This window comes from Pinus tabuliformis, chromosome 7 (genome assembly GCF_031772625.1).
Source record: "Pinus tabuliformis cultivar Carrire ecotype Pingquan chromosome 7, CPIR1, whole genome shotgun sequence".
Lineage (NCBI taxonomy): Eukaryota > Viridiplantae > Streptophyta > Pinopsida > Pinales > Pinaceae > Pinus > Pinus tabuliformis.
Window position 1 is genome coordinate 1,666,962,948 of NC_142293.1, and position 17,672 is coordinate 1,666,980,619.

Genomic DNA, 17,672 nt, shown 5'->3' on the forward strand with positions numbered 1-17,672 from the left:
ATCCCTAGGTTGATGGTTAGTTAGTGAGCTTAATGGTACCTAGACTGACTGAAAACTTTAGTCCATCTTTGTCCCACCTGGATAGATTACCCCAGTCAAGAATCTAGTTTGTAGCATTGAGTGTGCTAAACTCTTCGTAGTTCACTTTGAGATCTTCCATGTACCTCTATAGATATAGGTAATTATGAATACCTCCCTAGTTAAGAGGGAGTGTTGAAGAATGTAACTAGTGTCAGTCTTCATAATTGTATTTAAGTCATGATGTAATACATTTGTAAAAAGAAAGAAAAAGAAAATGACTTATTAAAGCATGGGTTTCATGCTTTGGTCAATTGTTTTTAGGTCAAAGTCTCCATTGAAGACTTCTAGGGTTTATGTCAAGTGTCCTTGTACATGTCACAACGCAAAGAACACTTTTTGGGAATTATTTGTCAAGAAAGAAAATTATTTTAATGTAAATTAGGTAAATTACGCCTCCTCCACCAAGTCAGACTCAAGGAAGGACAAGTCGGCCTCAAGGGAAGAATTCGATCACCTAGAAGGATTGTATATAAGCATCAACTCGACTCATTTGAAGAAGAAGACACACAAGTTCGAATTGCAGTAGCTAGAAGTAGTAAAAGTGCAAAGGAGAAGGAAGTCATTATTTCATTAAGTCGAAATTCTCCCTCTCTTATCTCACATGTGCGAAGGAATTGAAGCTGCTGGAGGGCCGAAATTTTAGTCTTGAAGCTGGGCCGAAATTCAAGGGTCAAAAAGTCTATCCTTGATGTAGTATTGAAGCAGGATTGATGAAGTATTGAAGCAGGGTTGATGCAGTATCGTTGCAATTGATCTTTGAAGGTGGAAAGAACAGTTTAAGGGCGGACTTGGTCGAGGAGGAAGGTTTGTTGGTCTAAGGTCTTGGTCTATCTAATTTGAATTACTAAAGGAACATTTCTTGACTAGGTTTTCCCCTGTATAGGCGTTTTTCCCTGGCTATGCGCATACATCTGGTGTCCTTGTTTTTTTTCGTTTTGGTAATTGCTTGATGCACTAAGATAAAAGAAGAACATAAAAAAGATAATAATAACTCAAGGAAATCACAAGTAATTATCAACAGGCGAAAATCTTTCTTCCTTTCCGATTTTCCAACACAAATCATCTCAAAGGTTAGTGTCAAAAGGAGTTCACCTCTGAGCCCAGGTGATCAACATCTTGAGATTAGAAGTGTAACAAAGAGACGATGAGGAATTCCTTGTTAAGGAAAGTATGTTGTCAAAGACTTGGCATGATGGATTACACTGAAGCAGTTGAGAGAGACTCCTCTTCAGATTCAGTGTTGATGGATCCCATGATGAGCAGGAAACCAGATGGATCCTTGCTTTGCAGTGTGTTCCCTGAGCCAGATAGAGCCTGAACATGTATACTGGAAGTTGCAAAGCTAGTATTGTTATGAAACCAGTTCACAAAAATATAGAAAAGATAGATAAACGCCTTAGAAATAAGCCTCTTCGAGGGGGAAACCTCCTTTACATTACACAAATGAACAATTCTTGGATGATACAAATGACAATACCTCCTTTCTATATATAGAAGTCTAAGGTGTCATAATATAATCAGAGCCCACATAATAATAATAATGTAAGGGCACAATAATAACAATAGTGGGCTTCTATGGGGCACAATAATAACAATATGGGGACTACATGGGCACAACAATATAATAAGGGGGTTATACTAATAACAATAAGGGGTTACACTAGTAGTATAGGGACCTAACATGCCCCTCTCCTTCAAAAAGCGTTGAGGAGGGCACAATAATAGCAATAGTGGGCTTCTATGGGGCACAATAATAACAATATGGGGACTACATGGGCACAACAATATAATAAGGGGGTTGTACTAATAACAATAAGGGGTTACACTAGTAGTATAGGGACCTAACATGCCCCTCTCCTTCAAAAAGCGTTGTCCTCAACGTTTGAGTAGTACTTGATGCTTCCATATAAAATTCTTGTCCTCCCATGCCAAATATTCAATGGGTAAGTTCTTCCACTTGATGACATACTCTAAAATTGATCAATTTCGTAGCTGTCGGGTTCTTGTTTCTGTGACTGCTCCAGGTTCTAATATGATTTTTCCTTCCTCGTCAAGTTCTGGCAATATTGTTTGAACTGGGATCTTCTGCAACTTTTGAATGAGTGGCCACACTTCTTCGTCCTTCTTCCATTCATCCCTTGCTTCGTTTATCTAATCTGGTTGGATAATAGAAATAGCACAAAACAATTCTGTTAGAAAATTATATATTACGGAGCAATGGAACACATAAAATATTGCAGAAATATAAAACACAGAAAACGCATAAAACAAAAGAGACACAGATATACGCGGTTCACCCAGTTTGCGCTACATCCATGGAGAAACAACCAGTCCTTCCTTTTATATTATCCAACAAACTAAAAAGATACAACCTACAACAGATCTGTTGTAACACCCTCTTTGGTCTCAATCTCCTCTCTCTTCCTCACTCAGAATACAAAATCTACATAGATGCAATACAATTCCCTCATATATAGTGAGGGGTTGCCTTCTAGGGCAAAAAACCCTAAACTAAACATAACTTCTACCATCAGATCATCTGCCTAATGAACGGCCCAGATTGACTAGAAATTACTAGATTTTTACAAGGCAATTTTAAATCTATTTTTAGCTTCGGGGGCGCTGCCCCTGAACCCCCACCGGGGGAACGCTGGCCCCTAGACCCCCCAGCTGGAAGGGATTAGTCCCCTCACACCCCCGGGGGGAGCAAGTCCCCCCCGTGTGGAGGGGTGTACAGTCTTCCTGGGGTATACATCCGGCTAAAACCTTTGAATACAGAAGATAATTAAGCTCCACACCCAACACTCTCCCACTTGGTGACTAATTATAGCAACTCCACCGCTGCTTCATTTGCTAGACAATAAATCAACTTTGGACCTAGTTGTTTCTCATCTTCTTCATCATACTTGAAGACTAATTGAAACTGAGCAAATTCCCAGTTTCTCCCTAGTTACAACTTTTGTTAACATATCTGCAGGATTCTGGCTAGTGTATCTTTTCCAGCTTCAACTGTCCATCTTCCAATGTTGACCGTATGAAATGGTACTTGAGCTGTATATGTTTAGTCTTGGAATGAAATGCAGAGTTCTTTGCAAGATGTATGGCACTCTGGCTGTCACTATATAACATGCCCAACTCCTGCTTCTTGCCCTATTCATCCAGAAACCTTTGTAACCAAATCATTTATTTACTAGCCTCTGTAGCAGCAACATACTCTGCTTTTGTTGTTGAAAGTGCAACAACACTTTGGATTTTTGAAACCCAACTGACAGTTGTTCCACCTACAGTAAACACATACCATGTTGTGCTCCTCCTGTTATCTCTATCACCTGCCATATCTGCATCAACATATCCCTGTAGAGCAATGTTTGAACCACCAAAGCATAATGCTTGATTTGTGGTACCTCTCAAATACCTAAGAATCCACTTCACCGCCATCCAATGTTCTTTTCTTGGATTGTTCATGTACCTGCTTACAACTCCCACTACATGTGCAATATCAGGCCTTGTGCAGACCATTGCATACATTAAGCTTCCAACTGCTGTTGCATATGGAACTTTAGACATATGAGCAATTTCTTCTTGAGTCTTGGGACACACCTCTTTACTTAATTTGAAATGACCAGCCAAAGGTATACTAACTAGTTTTTCATTCTGCATATTAAACCTTTTCAACACCTTTTCTATGTACTCACTTTGAAACAATGTTAATTTGCGATTCTTCCTGTCTCTAGTTATTCTCATACCAAGGATTTGTTTTGCAGCACCTAAATCCTTGCAAATGAGTTTGCCAATTTCCTTTTGTGCACATTTATTTCCTGCATGTTAGAACCTGCAACAAGCATGTCATCTACATACAATAACAATATAATATAGCTGCCATCATTTTTCCTTTTGAGATAAACACAATGATCAGAGTGACATCTAGTATAACCTTGTTTAGACATAAACCTGTCAAATTTTAGATACCACTGCCTTGGAGCCTGTTTTAAGCCATACAAGCTCTTCTTCAACCTGCACACTAGTTTCTCCTCCCCTTTTACCTCATATCCTTGTGGTTGCTGCATATATATCTCTCCCTCCAATTCCCCATGGAGAAAGGCTGTCTTTACATCTAATTGCTCAAGATGCAAACCTTCAGTTGCTACTAGACATAAAATAGTTCTGATTGAAGTCATTTTAACAACAGGATAAAATATTTTATCAAAATCAATACCTTTCTTCTGTGCAAACCCCTTCACCACAAGTCTAGCTTTGTACCTTTGTTTTCCTCCTTCTTCTTCCTTCAGCCTGTAAACCCATTTATTCTGCAATGTTGTTTTACCTACAGGCAACCTGAGTAAGTCCCAAGTCTGGTTATGCGCTAAGAAGTCCATCTCTTCTTTCATGGCTTGCTCCCACTTCTTCCTGGTTTCTACCTACACTGCTTCTACATAACATTCTGGTTCCCCAGAATCAATCAACAATACATAATATAATGAAGGAGAGTATCGGTCAGGGGGTTTACTTATCATGGTAGATCTTCTAACACCACTTTCAAGTGTTTGAAGTGCTTATTGCTGTTGTGGTTGTTGTTTTGGTTGTTGATCATTATGATTTTCAGGCACCATCACTTTTCCGGTGATATCGTCAAGCACTGTGTATTCTCTGTTTTCTTTTTCTTGTTTCTTTTCCTGCAACTGATTCTTATACAAGACTTTTTCATTGAATATTACATCTCTGCTCCTAAAGATTTTGTGATTTTCATAATTATATAAGTGATAACCAAAATCATTAACACCATACCCAATAAAGGTACATTTCTTTGATTTTGCCTCAAGCTTTGTTCTATTTTCTTTGTTAATGTGGACAAAAGCTTCACAACCAAAAGTCTTTAAAAATGAGTAGTTTAACTTTTTACCTGTCCATGCCTCCTCTGGATACCACCATCCAAAGAACTTGAAGGCCCTCTGTTTATTAGATAAACAACAATATCTACAGCATCTGCCCAAAATTGTAAAGGCAATCCTGCATGCAATCTCATGCACCTTGCACGCTCCATGATTGTCCTGTTCATCCTTTCTGACACCATTTTCTTGTGGTGTTCCTAGAACTGTCTTCTCTCTGCGAATTCCATTCTCTGAACAGTACCTATTAAACTCTTTGCTGCAATATTCACCTCCATTATCTGATCTGAGACACTTCAACCATTTCCCTGACTCATTTTCAACCAAAGCTTTCCATTTCTTAAAAGTATCAAATACATCAGTTTTATTTCGAACACAATAAATCCAAGTTTTTCTGGTTGCATCATCAATAAAAGTAACATAATAATGAGAGCCACCAAGAGATGATACCTGAGCAGGTCCCCATACATCTGTATGCACAAGCTCTAATTTTTCGCTTTTCTTTTCTTTCCCAACTCTAAGGAATCTGACTCTCTTCTGTTTTCCATAAACACAATTCTCACAGAATTTTAAATCAACATGCTTCAAACCTAGTAACAAATTTCTTGAGTGAAGAATCTGCATCCACTTCTCACTCATGTGCCCGAGGCTATGATGCCACAATGCTGTATCTTCTCCTGTAGAGGTTAAAGCATTAACAGAGTTAGAAATACCATTGCATAAATACAATGTACCAAACTTTTCTCCTTTCGCTATTACTAGGGATCCTTTAGTGACCGTCCAAGTTTTATCTGTGAAAGTAGTTGCGCAACCTTCACTTCCCAACTGCCCTGTTGAAATCAGATTTTTCTTCAGATCTGGAACATGCCTTACCTTCTTCAATAGCCACTGATTTCCATTTTGTTGTTTTATGAAAACTGTACCCATTCTAACGATTTTACAGGGTTTATCATCACCCAATCGAACTTGTCCATAATCTCCTTGAACATAATCATGAAAATGTTTCTTATCAGGTGTGGCATGGAATGAGGCCCCTGAATCTATCACCCAGGCATCAATAATCTTTTCTAATGAAAGAAACAAAGCATCTTGCAACACATCACTTGTTACATTCGCTTCATGATTAGTTTCTTGTTGCACATCTCCTTCTTTTCCCTTCCAAGACTTGCAGTCTTTCTTCAGGTGTCCTTTCTTCCCGCATTTTCAGCACACTATCCCCGATCTAGACTTGGATCTTCCTTTTCTTGACTTAATGCGATATCCATGGCTCTTTCCTCTTTCCATTTTTCTTCCCCTAGTCTCTGCAGTCAAAGAATTACCTGATGTCTCACCGAAGCTTTTCCGTCGCATTTCCTCGCTAAGGATTGCACCAACAATATCATCAAACTTTAAAGTACTAGATCCAAAGACAGAGTTACTAACGGCCATAACTAAACCATTCCAACTTTCTGGCAATGAGCACAGAAATAATAAAGCCCTAACTTCATCATCAAAATTTACCCCTACAGAACTTAACTGACTTGTAACTATATTAAAAGCATTTAAATGATTTGCAACAAATCCACCTTCTGACATCTTCATATTAAATAAACGCTTCATAAGAAATACCTTATTTGACGCCGAGGGTTTTTCATATAGTTTGGCCAATGCCGACAATAAACCCTATGTTTCATTTCCTTTGAAATATTAAATGCTACCGACACCACTAGGCATAGTGATATTGTTCCAAGTGCCTTTCTATCCAGAATATCCCATTCTGTGTCTGTCATACTCGTCAGCTTCTTTGTCTTTCCACTCAATGGTAGGTACAGATCTCTCTGATACAGATAATCTTCCATCTGTATCTTCCACAGCTGGTAGTTTTGGCCGTTGAATTTTTCGACCCTAAACCTACCATCTTTCGCCATTGCTCCCACTCGAACTAGGAACCCTTCTCTCCTGCGAGTTTATCAACCAAATAGACCTTTGGCTCTGATACCAGTTGTTAGAAATTATATATTACAGAGCAATAGAACACATAAAATATTGCAGAAATATAAACACAGAAAACACATAAAACAAGAGAGACACAGATATACGTGGTTCACCCAGTTTGGGCTACATCCATGGAGAAACAACCAGTCTTTCCTTTTATATTATCCAGCAAACTGAAGAAATACAATTTACAACAGATCCGCTATAACACCCTCTTTGCTCTCAATCTCCTCTCTCTTCCTCACTCAGAATACAGATCTACATAGATGCAATACAATTCCCTCATATATAGTGAGGGGTTTCCTTCTAGGGCAAAAAACCCTAAACTAAACATAACTTCTACCGTTAGATCATCCACCCAATGAACGGCCCAAATTGACTAGAAATTACTAGACTTTTACAAGGCAATTTTACATCTATTTTTAGCTTCGCGGGTGTTGTCCCCGAACCCCCACCGGGGGACCGTTGGCCCCCGTACCCCCCAGCCGGGGGGATTAGCCCCCCCGGACCCCCGCGAGGGGGACAAGTCCCCCCGCACCCCCCCGCGTGGAGGGGTGTACAGTCTTCCTGTGGTATACATCCTGCTGAAACCTTTGCATACAGAAGATAATCAGGCTCCGCACCCAACAAATGCTTCCACATCCTCATCCTTTCTTGAGAGTGCATCTGCAACAAATGTTGCTTCCCTTTTTTGTAGATGATTTCAAAGTCATAACCCAACATATTTGTGACCCATTTTTTTTGTTCTTCTAAAGATAATCTTTGTTCTAAAAAGTATTTAAGGCTATCATGATCCATTTTTTTTTCCGGGGAAAAAAGCAACTTTTTATTAGTAGAATAAAAGTTTGGATCCAGTTGTTCTTAAGCCACGCAGGGCTTAATGAAGCATTCACAGCTCAACCCGCAGGGAGCTTTTTTGTTGTTTGTAGCCTGAGAGAGTCTTCCTCCCAAGAGGAGGATGAAAAACCATTATAAACGATAGAACTAAAGTTATCTGGAGTCTCCTTAATGGAAAACAACTCCATAACAGACAAAAAAATAGTGTCCACCTGCACTGTGTATGATCATAAAATTTGAGAAGTCTGAAAGCCGTGATCGAACAGCCGAAAAGAAGAGTACAGCTAAGGAGAAATATATACAAAATATAAAAACAGCATATAAAGAGAAAGCTGATAAAGAGCCAACAAAAAAGGGGCGGATCAAAAAATTTGTTGTTAATGCTACTGATCATAAGGAGGCTGGTCTGATCTGAAAGACTGCCCCTGGTATATCTCTTCTATCGCCCAGCTGTCCGGATCCTGTTGAAGACCTGCCTTAGATAACTGATCGGCTTCTTCGTTCCTTTCCCTGTAGATATGACATAATGAAAACCTGTTAAAGAGAGTCTTCAGATATAAAATCTCTTCAACAATTGTCATTAAAATTTGATTTTGGCAAGCAGCTAAACCATTGATCCAATTTATAACATTAAGAGAGTCCCCAAATAACTGGATTGAGTTGATGTTTTTGTGTTGAAACCAGCAAAGTAAGAGACGCAAAGAAGAGAGTTCTGCAAAATTGTTTGTTCCTGGACCCAGCCCAACTGAGGCTTTTATAATGTGATCTGAATTGATGTGCATGCTCATGCCTGCGCCGGCCCGATTATTTTGAGAGGCTCCGTCAAAGAAGCCACATGGGATATCCTCCTGAATTATGAAATTGTTTTGTTTTGTTCTGGTTTTTTTTTCTTCAGGGGGAGGCAGAGCATAATAGATGGCTGCGATATTAGAGGCAATGACAGAGGGCGGTGTAATTTGATCTTGGAACAGACTCTTATTTCTCGCGAGCCACACACCCCAGCAGAAGATAATAGGCAGGTTCCTCATATTCCCTTCCGAGTAAGTATGCCACCACTTCCTCCAGGTTTCGTCCAGCGGCTCATTTCCCCATTGTGCAATTACCTTGAGAAACCCAGTGACCTCCTCCCAAATCTTCCTCGAGAAAGGACAGGTGGTGAAAAGATGATTTAAAGTTTCCACATCAGACTTGCACAGAGGGCAACGCCCTGGGCCAACTAAAAACCTAGATTGAAGGATTTCCCATGTTGGAGCCTTCTTTTTTAGAATACACCAAAGGAAGAGCTTAGATTTTGCTGGGCTTTTGAGTTTCCATAATGCTTTGGACCACCAATCCGGAGCACCCCATCCTATCTTTCCCAATAGATAAGAGTATCCCTCCTTTGGTGTATATCCCCCCGATTTGCTGTGAGCCCACATTAACCTATCAGGTTCCTCCCTTATCCTAACATTGGATCGTTTTAGTTCTTTGATGAAACCTGTCCATTCAATCTTCCATCTAATATTTAGCCCTAACTCTTCATCATCCTTCCAAACCTGGCCCCAAATGGAGTGCTGCCCAACTCTAGCCACCTGATTTAATGAGGTGATATCTTTGGACTCAAGATGACGAAGGAGCCCTGGCGATAAGGCGTAAGCTTCATTGCACCCGATCCAAGGGTCTCTGCCGATCCTGATTTGTCTGCCATCTCCCACTTTCCAAGCTAAACCTTGCTCAATCACTGAGAAGGCATCCACCGTGGCCTTCCAAATTACAGAAGAGTTTTTTGCCTTCTTGTTCTGACTCCGAATCCAATCTTCCAAGGGCGTTGGATCGATATACTTCCTTTTAATCACCCTTGTCCATAGATTTTCTATGGTTATAAGCCTCCAACCAGACTTTGCTGCTAACGAAGTGCTGAACTCAGGAAGTCTTTTGATCCCCCAACCTCCCCACTCTTTTGATCTGGCCACTTTGTCCCATGCCACCCACGGTAAACCTGAGAAATCCTTAGAACCTGCCCAAAGAAATCTGCAACAAATTCTTCTGATTTTCTCCATTACACCTTTAGGAATCCAAGTTAGAGCAGCCCAGTAAACCGGGATGGCTAGCAAGACCGATTTGATGAGAGTTAGCCTACCAGCCCTGGATAGCCATCTATAGCTCCAGTGTGAGATTCTAGCTTCAATTTTTGCTATAATCCAGTTCCAATCTGCTTTTCTGTAAGCAGCAGGTTTTAGCCAAAACCCCAAATATTTGAAAGGAACATCCAAAGATTGGCTAGGATAAGGAAAAAGATCAGCTAGAAGACTCCTTTCCCTTCTGTCCACATCTGCCAAACAAACTTGTGATTTCACAGAATTTATCTGCATTCCAGTAGCTTTTAGAAAAAGATCAAAGATGCATTTTATCTCCTTTAATTCGCTGTAATTTCCATTTGTAAAGATCAATATATCATCAACGAAAAGAAGATGAGTGATGAAGAGATTTATAGCTACCTCTATACCTTTTACCTTGTCCTCACTTCTGGCTTTATGAATCAGCCTGCTAAGTCCTTCGGCCACAAGGAGAAACAAAAGTGGTGATAATGGACACCCTTGTCTGAGGCCTCTCTGGCTAGAGAAAAAGGAGGAGGCAGCTCCATTGACCAAAACTGCAAAGCTGACATTTGTTATGCATCCCATGATCCAACTGACAAATGGGTAGTTGAATCCCACATGAGTAAGAAGCATTCGTAGATAGAGCCAGCTTATCCTATCAAATGCTTTGGAGAGGTCAATTTTGAGAACAGCTCCTTTCTTTTTCTTTAATTTGACACTATGGATTGCCTCCTGAGCAACCCCAATAGCTTCATGGATTTGTCTGCCATCCAGGAACCCAAATTGTTCCATAGATATGTTCCTTGACAAGATTGGAGCTAATCTGAGGGCGATAACCTTTGATATAATCTTATAAATACAGTTGCACAAAGAAATTGGTTTGAAATCTTCAAAGCTTTCTGGCTCATTCTTCTTAGGAATGAGAGCAATAAATGTTGAATTAAATGGTCTATAAATATCTCCTTTCAATCTTGACTCCTCTACAACTTCAGTTATCTCGTCTCCAATTAGGTCAAAGAAATGGAGAAACAATTCAATAGTCCAGCCATCAGGGCCTGGACTTTTGTCTTTGCCTAAAAGCTTCATGGCTGCTTCAGTCTCCGCCTTAGTGACCGAAGTTGAAAGATCTTCAGATTCTTCTTCCTCAATGAATCTGGGGAAACATTGCACGGTTTTGAAGACTTCTGCAATAGTGGCCTCTCTCTGTTCAGAATATAAATTATGAAAATGTCTTTTCCCAAGTCCAGAAAGATCAGAAAAAGACCTGACATCTCTCCCTTCTTCATTTTTAAGGCTCCATATTGTGTTTATTGATTTTCTTCCTTTTGCAAAATTATGAAAGAATTTACTTTAGCCAAACTGCCCTACTCTTTATTCTCCATTCTTCTTCCCTTTCCAGAAGGATTCTGGTTTGCTGCTTCTCCAATAGAAGAATTCTATCCTTGGATTCTTGAGATGAGTATCCATCTGAATCCAAACTCTCCAATTTCTTCAGGTCTTCCCTTATACAGTTTAGCTCCTCATTTTGTTTCAATTTCCTTTCCCTTGCCCAAGAGATTGTAGCTGATTTCAATCTTTTTAAATTTTCCATGAACAAAAAACTTTTCTCCTCTCCTGCATTGTGATCTGGGTGGATCCAAGTTTTTTTAAACAATTCACTGAAAGAAGGATCTTGAAGCCAAGCTGGATTAAATTTATAAGGGGCGGGGGGCTTGTGTGGAGGAGTAGATAGATCTAGAAAGATTGGGAAGTGGTCCGAATTCCCGATTTCCTCAACCCACTGTCTGATTAGGGGAACTTTGGCGGAAAGCGAATCTGATAGCAAGAAGCGATCTAGTCTTTTGGCAATCCTGTCTGCACCAACTCTTCGATTCCGCCAAGTAGGCTTTAGCTTAATCGGGAGAGGATCAACAAAGTTATTCTCTGAGATGAGATTATGGAAAAAATCTGTAAGAGGATCTTCTCTCGCCGAAGGTCCCCAAGCTTCAGCACGACCTAAAGAGAAATTTAAATCACCACCCAAAATCATCACAGGAGCTTTCAAAACAGATTTTGTCATCAAGTCATCCCAAAAAAATTCCCTGCCTTGACAAGGCCCATAGATATTGATTATGGTGATGGGGAAATGGAAATCAGGGGATAATATCTCCATTCCCATTACATTCTTCATCCCCCAATTGCTGAGAACTTTAACTCTCCCATCTTTGTACCCAATTGCTGATCCCCCCGAATGTCCAAAGGCATCAATAGCACTGAAAGTCCACCCTGGAAGAAGAGCATTAAGCATAGGTTCAATCTCATTAGCCTTCCCCAGGGTTTCTTGCAGAAGGATTACATCTGCTTTTGAGTTGAAAATCCATTCTTTCAGGGCCAGTTTTTTGGGTTTGCTGGCCAAACCTCTGCAATTCCAGGATGTTAGGATCATTTGATAACTCCCTCAGGGGGATGTGCTGCTCTAAGAACCCCCTGGATGGAATATTGTTTGCCATCTGCAACATCCATCTTTGCTTTAAGTTTTGCCTTGAACAGATCAGATTTCCGGCCTCGTTTGTTTTTGGATTTAATCTGTGTAGGAATCATGCCCAGCCCACCTAAAGACCCCTGAATCGCTTGATTCCCACCCAAAGATCTCAGATTGTATGGACAAGGGGTCCGGGTCACAGGGAGAGGGAGAGGAGGCCAATTGTCTTCACAGTTTATATCCAGGAGAGGTAATGTTTCAGTTAAAGTTTCCACATTCGGCTCTGATATAGTGTCGCCCATATTTTCAACAATATTTTTTTCTTGCTCATGATAAGACGAAGAAGCAATATTATAATTTACATTTGATGGCTCAGGAGAAATAAAGGAGGAAGGAGTCCCTGAGCACTTACCCTTCTCCGGATCGTCGGATTGTATTAGAAGTGTTTCCTCGACAGATCCTTTCACAGCTTCCGGTTCTTTAGCTATTACCTCGACGGCCCCTTCCACAGCTTCCTGATCTATGCCAATTTCTGCTTCCAAATCTATAGGCTGTGCGCTTGCATCCGATGGTCCTTTCTCAATCTCCTCTGCCTCCATATTCGTTTGTTCTTGTGGCTCCGGCATGTCCTGCTCCGTCCTTGTCTGTGCATCGAATTGAGCATTTGCTCTGTGAGCAGGTGTCCTACGAAAATGTCTCCTTCTTCTCTTATGGGGACAATCTTTTGCTAAATGTCCGTGCTCATGGCACCAATGGCATCTAAAAGGCAGGAATTCATAGTCTAAAATCTGTTCATAGACATATTCATCAAATTGTAGGTTAACCTTTTGTGCCAAACCCCCGCTTGGTTTGAGCATTACAAGAATGCGCGCAGTTGCCAAATTGTTTGTTGTTAAGAATGACATGTCCGCTGTCATGTATTCCCCCAACCGGTTACCGATTGTTCTGAATACTTCCTCAGTCCATAGAAGGGAGGGTAAACCCGGAGCACGCACCCAGACAGGAAATGTATCTGTGCGCTCCTTAATGGCATCAAACAAAGGAGACCATTTTTTAAATAGAACGGGGATGTTATCAATATGCCATATACGCTGCAGAACCCAATCCACCGTTTCTCTGTCATCAAATTTGAACTTGAACCATCCTTTTGCTAATACCTGTGCTTCGAAATTTACAGATCTCTCTGGAGTGAAACTTCTTTCGCCCCATTCTTGAAGAAAAGCAAATGAATATGGCTTACCTCTGACTCTGCCTACCAAAGTGCAATCTGCCACCGCTAGAGCTTCTTTCATCGATACCTCCATCCCAAGAACCAGATTCTCCGTTATTACCTGTGTTCCAATGGGTCTTTTCTGTTTCCTTGTCGCTCCTCTTGGCCTTGAGCTTTCCACCACCGGTCTTCTTCCTTCACAATCCTCGATATTGTCTGATGTTATCTGTGCTGAGCCCAAAAGGGTATCTGGTTCCCACAGGGACGGGATCTGTCCTGAAAGACCCAAGTCGACATTCCCAGAGAACAGAGGATCTGCCCCCAAACCTTCATTTTCTTCCGGCCCACCTGCTATGGAAGTGCCGTGGTCGCTTGGCTGAATCTCAGGTTGGCCTTGGGAATCTCGAGAGAGGGAAACCCTCGTAATCGAGACTGGAGCACCTGGAAATCTAGAATGCTCAATACCCGCTGGAAACCCTAGCTGGGATATTTCTTCGAGCCCCTTAGGGTTTGTAAACCGTGATTTCGGAGGAAGACCCTTAGGCTCCGAGGGCTGAGTAGCCGCGTGCACCCCTCTCAAATCTGTCTCTTTCACTTGTTGAATAGGGCCGGCCTCAAAACCTTCATGCGGGATCTCTCTGTCCGGCTCCTTGTCTTGGATTAAAACCTGAGGGATCTCCGACTGAGATGCAGACGCCAGACTAGGGATATCGACAGACCCAAAATAGTAGTCCACATTCTGAGAATTGATTTCCTTGCCCCACATGGAAAGTATATCTTCAACATCTGGGTCCAGTGCTAAAAACTCGGAGGGTTTAACCATGGTTGAAACTTCCAAGGAATAGAGACCACCGACAGACCAAAGTAAACGGAAACAGCAGACAGCAGACAGTTGACAGTAATAATATTTTACTTTACCGACCAAAGGAAAAAGCCAAAACGCGGTTTAACCTCCATCTGCCAGTTGCAAAAAGCTGAAAGGGAAGCTTCCGCGTCGGCAGCTGTGCGGGGAACAGGCCTCGTCTACCTACCCAAACCCTGTTCGGGGTTCAAGTCTCTGACCAGGGTTCGAAACCCTCCCCTGCTGCATCCTGCTCCTAGTTCATCCTTGCGTAGACTTCATGATCCATTTTTACCTTGAAGTGTCTTCCCATTAGGTAAGTTCGCCATTTCTTAAGTGCATGTAGTATTGCCAACTTTTCCTTCTCATAAATAGCTTGCTTGAGATATAGCTATAAAAATACCCAATTGCCTACATCAAAACTTCTTTCACTGCGATGTTGATATGCCTGTTGTTTCCTTTGATTCTGCACCAAAGTGGCATTATCCTTTAAAAGTTGGAGAACTTGTTGTTGATGTTCGATGAGATCTTTCACTGCTTGAATCTTTTTCTTCTTGATATGTCCTTCTATCTTGAGAGTTTGAGGAGTGGTAATTCCTTCCAATGCATTACAAGATATGGTCGGATTCATTTCTTGATGCTCGATGTGATCTTTCATTTCTTGAACATCCTTCTTCTTGATATGTCCTTCTATTTTGATAGTTTGAGGAGTGGTAATTCCGGCCAATGCATTACAAGATATGGTCGGATTCATTTATTCTTTCTCGATGTAATCTTTCACTTCTTGAACCTTTTTATTCTTGATATGTCCTTTTATCTTGAGAGTTTAAGGAGTGGTAATTCTTGCAAATGCTTTACAAGATATGGTCGGATTCATTTCTTCTTTATCTAGCGTTGGTTCCTAGTGTATATCCTCTTCTTTTGTTGTTTTTTGATCATTTTCTTCCTCCTTTTCATAATCTATGTAAAATAATTTCTTCTCAGCACACTTATGACCTTTAGTGTATTTTCTATCACAATTGTAACAAAGCCCTTTTTCTCTTTTTTCTTCCAATTGTTGTGTTGTAAACCTTGTAGGTTGTGGAAGGCTAAGAGAAAAACACTTCCATAATTATAGTCGTGAGTGGTGGGATTCCTTGTTTCCATAATTTCAATTTCAACTTTTCTTGCCAACCTGAATGTCTTCTCCAATGAATCAGGTTCCCAAAGACGAACCTCATGTTGAATGTTATCCTTTAAACTCCCTATGAAGACATCAATCATTTTCTTCTCTGGAATATCATTTACCCTTATATTCAATTTTTGAAAGTCCTCAATGTGCTCTGCCATTGAACACTTTTGTTTGTGATTTATCAATTGGTTAAAGAAGGTGTTTCTCTTTGTATCCTCATAATGTGTTATCATTTCCTCCGTGAAAATTGAGCACGTAACAAGTGGTTTACGAGAACAAAGCCCTTCATACCATAAAAATTGATTCGGTTCTAAATATAAAGATGCAATATGTACCTTTTGTAATAGTTGCACCTCATGTAGATCAAAATGTTGCTCCATCTGTAGTATCATATTTAACGGATCCTTGCCATCAAACTTCTTCATATCGCCTTTTCTTGATTTTAGGAGCTCGATCTTGAAACGACTGTAACTCTGTAATTTCAAATCTCCAAGTTCTAAAATTTCAACCTGCAGTAGCCCTTTGAGTCCTCTTTCTAACCCCGCAAGTCTGATCAGAATTTGATTGTCCAAGAAAGAGTTATGCCCAATCTCCTAAGATGACCTGATTATATAATGTTTCAGTATAGCAAACTTGTACGACGTGCCACGTGTCACTGTTTCGACCTTCAGATCTGAAAAATATACACAAAAAACTACAGTGTGTCCTATTTCTGTAACTTGTGAAATTTAAATTTGTTGCTCAGAGAGAAAGTTATGATGATTTTCCCAAGGTCACCTGTTTAGAATGTAATTCGGGAGTCTGCAAAAACCCTAACTTCCTCAGATTATATCTCCGAAAATATAGCGAGAAAATATCTGAGATTCGGACCCGAGCTTCACCAAGATTTCGGCTCAAATGGGTTTTAATTTCAGAGTCTGAACCTTTGTAGAAAAAAAATTATAGCGAAAATTCCACGATGACCTATTTGAGATGAAATTCTGGAGCTTGTAAAAACCCTAACTTCCTCAGATCATATCTCCGAAAATATAGTGAGACAAGATCTGAAATTCGGACCTGAGGTTCAGACCGATCTCTTCTCAAATGGGTTTTTTTTAGCTTCTGAAACTTCGTAGAGAAAACGTTATAGCGAAAATTCCACGATGACCCGTTTGGAGCAGCGAAACCCTAGAATCCAAAGCTCTGATGCCAAACGTTATGAAACTAGTGCACAAAAAGATAGAAAATATAGATAAATACCTTAAAAATAAGCCTCTTCGAGGGGGAAACCTCCTTTACATTACACAAATGAACAATTCTTGGATGATACAAACGACAATACCTCCTTTCTATATATAGGAATCTAAGGGATCATAATATAATCAGAGTTGACATAACAATAATAATGCAAGGGCACAATAATAGCAATAGTGGGCTTCTATGGGGCACAATATTAACAATATGGGGACTACATGAGCACAACAATATAATAAGGGGGTTCTACTAATAACAATAAGGGATTACACTAGTAGTATAGAGACCTAAAAGGTATTGACAAGGATTGAAACAATATTGTGAATGAAAAGAAATGCCAACGCTGACTGTGCTAGAAATGTTGTCGAAAAGAGCACATCTAGGTACTTCTTTAGCTTGGGTTTTGCCATGATTTCCTAGATGAGTCAGAAGCAGAGGTTTGTTGCTTTGAGTACAGCAAAGGCAGAGTACATCACTGCTAGTATGGCTAGCTGAGAGGTAGTGTAGTTGAGAAAGATCTTTGGAGATTTGTTTGAGCATGTGTTGGACACGACTGTGATATATTGTGATAATAAAAGTAGGATCTGTATTAAAGCACATTGAGCTTAGATATCACTATATAGGGGATATAGTGTAAAAGCGGAGCAGTGAAGCTCCAACACATCTTGATTGATGAGTAGGCTACTGACATTCTCTCCAAGCCAATCATATTCTTCAGAGAGCAGCTTGGATTGGTGGATGTGACCCTTCTGAACAACTACACTCAGCTATGCTCTTCGTCCCTGTCTTTTGACTTCCAATAATTTGGAGAGGGGGGTAGGGGAGGGGAGGGGAGAGGAGGGGGGCGGAGAGGGGGAATGGAGTCGAGGAGCTCCTAGGGTTGAGGGTGCTCCTTGCGAG

General features: G+C 40.6%; 1 protein-coding gene across 1 annotated transcript; it reads right to left on the bottom strand.

Moving 5' to 3' along the window:
* Positions 1-8,161: 8,161 nt before the first annotated feature.
* LOC149254851 (uncharacterized) lies at positions 8,162-12,281 on the bottom strand. The gene is made up of 3 exons (XM_089454854.1): positions 11,217-12,281; positions 10,725-11,059; positions 8,162-10,619 (listed from the first exon to the last, which is right to left on the bottom strand). The coding sequence occupies exons 1-3, from the start codon at positions 12,279-12,281 to the stop codon at positions 8,162-8,164; spliced, it is 3,858 nt and encodes a 1,285-aa protein (XP_089310980.1).
* Positions 12,282-17,672: the final 5,391 nt, after the last annotated feature.

Bases quoted from the DNA above. Each gene is read 5' to 3' on its own strand.
- LOC149254851 (XM_089454854.1), bottom strand. From the start codon at position 12,281: ATGATCCTAACATCCTGGAATTGCAGAGGTTTGGCCAGCAAACCCAAA. The intron at 11,060-11,216 runs GTTTGGCTAAAG...TATTCTGAACAG, and splicing joins GGAGAATAAAGAGTAGGGCA to AGAGAGGCCACTATTGCAGA. The intron at 10,620-10,724 runs GTGCAACTGTAT...CCTGGATGGCAG, and splicing joins GATTTCAAACCAATTTCTTT to ACAAATCCATGAAGCTATTG.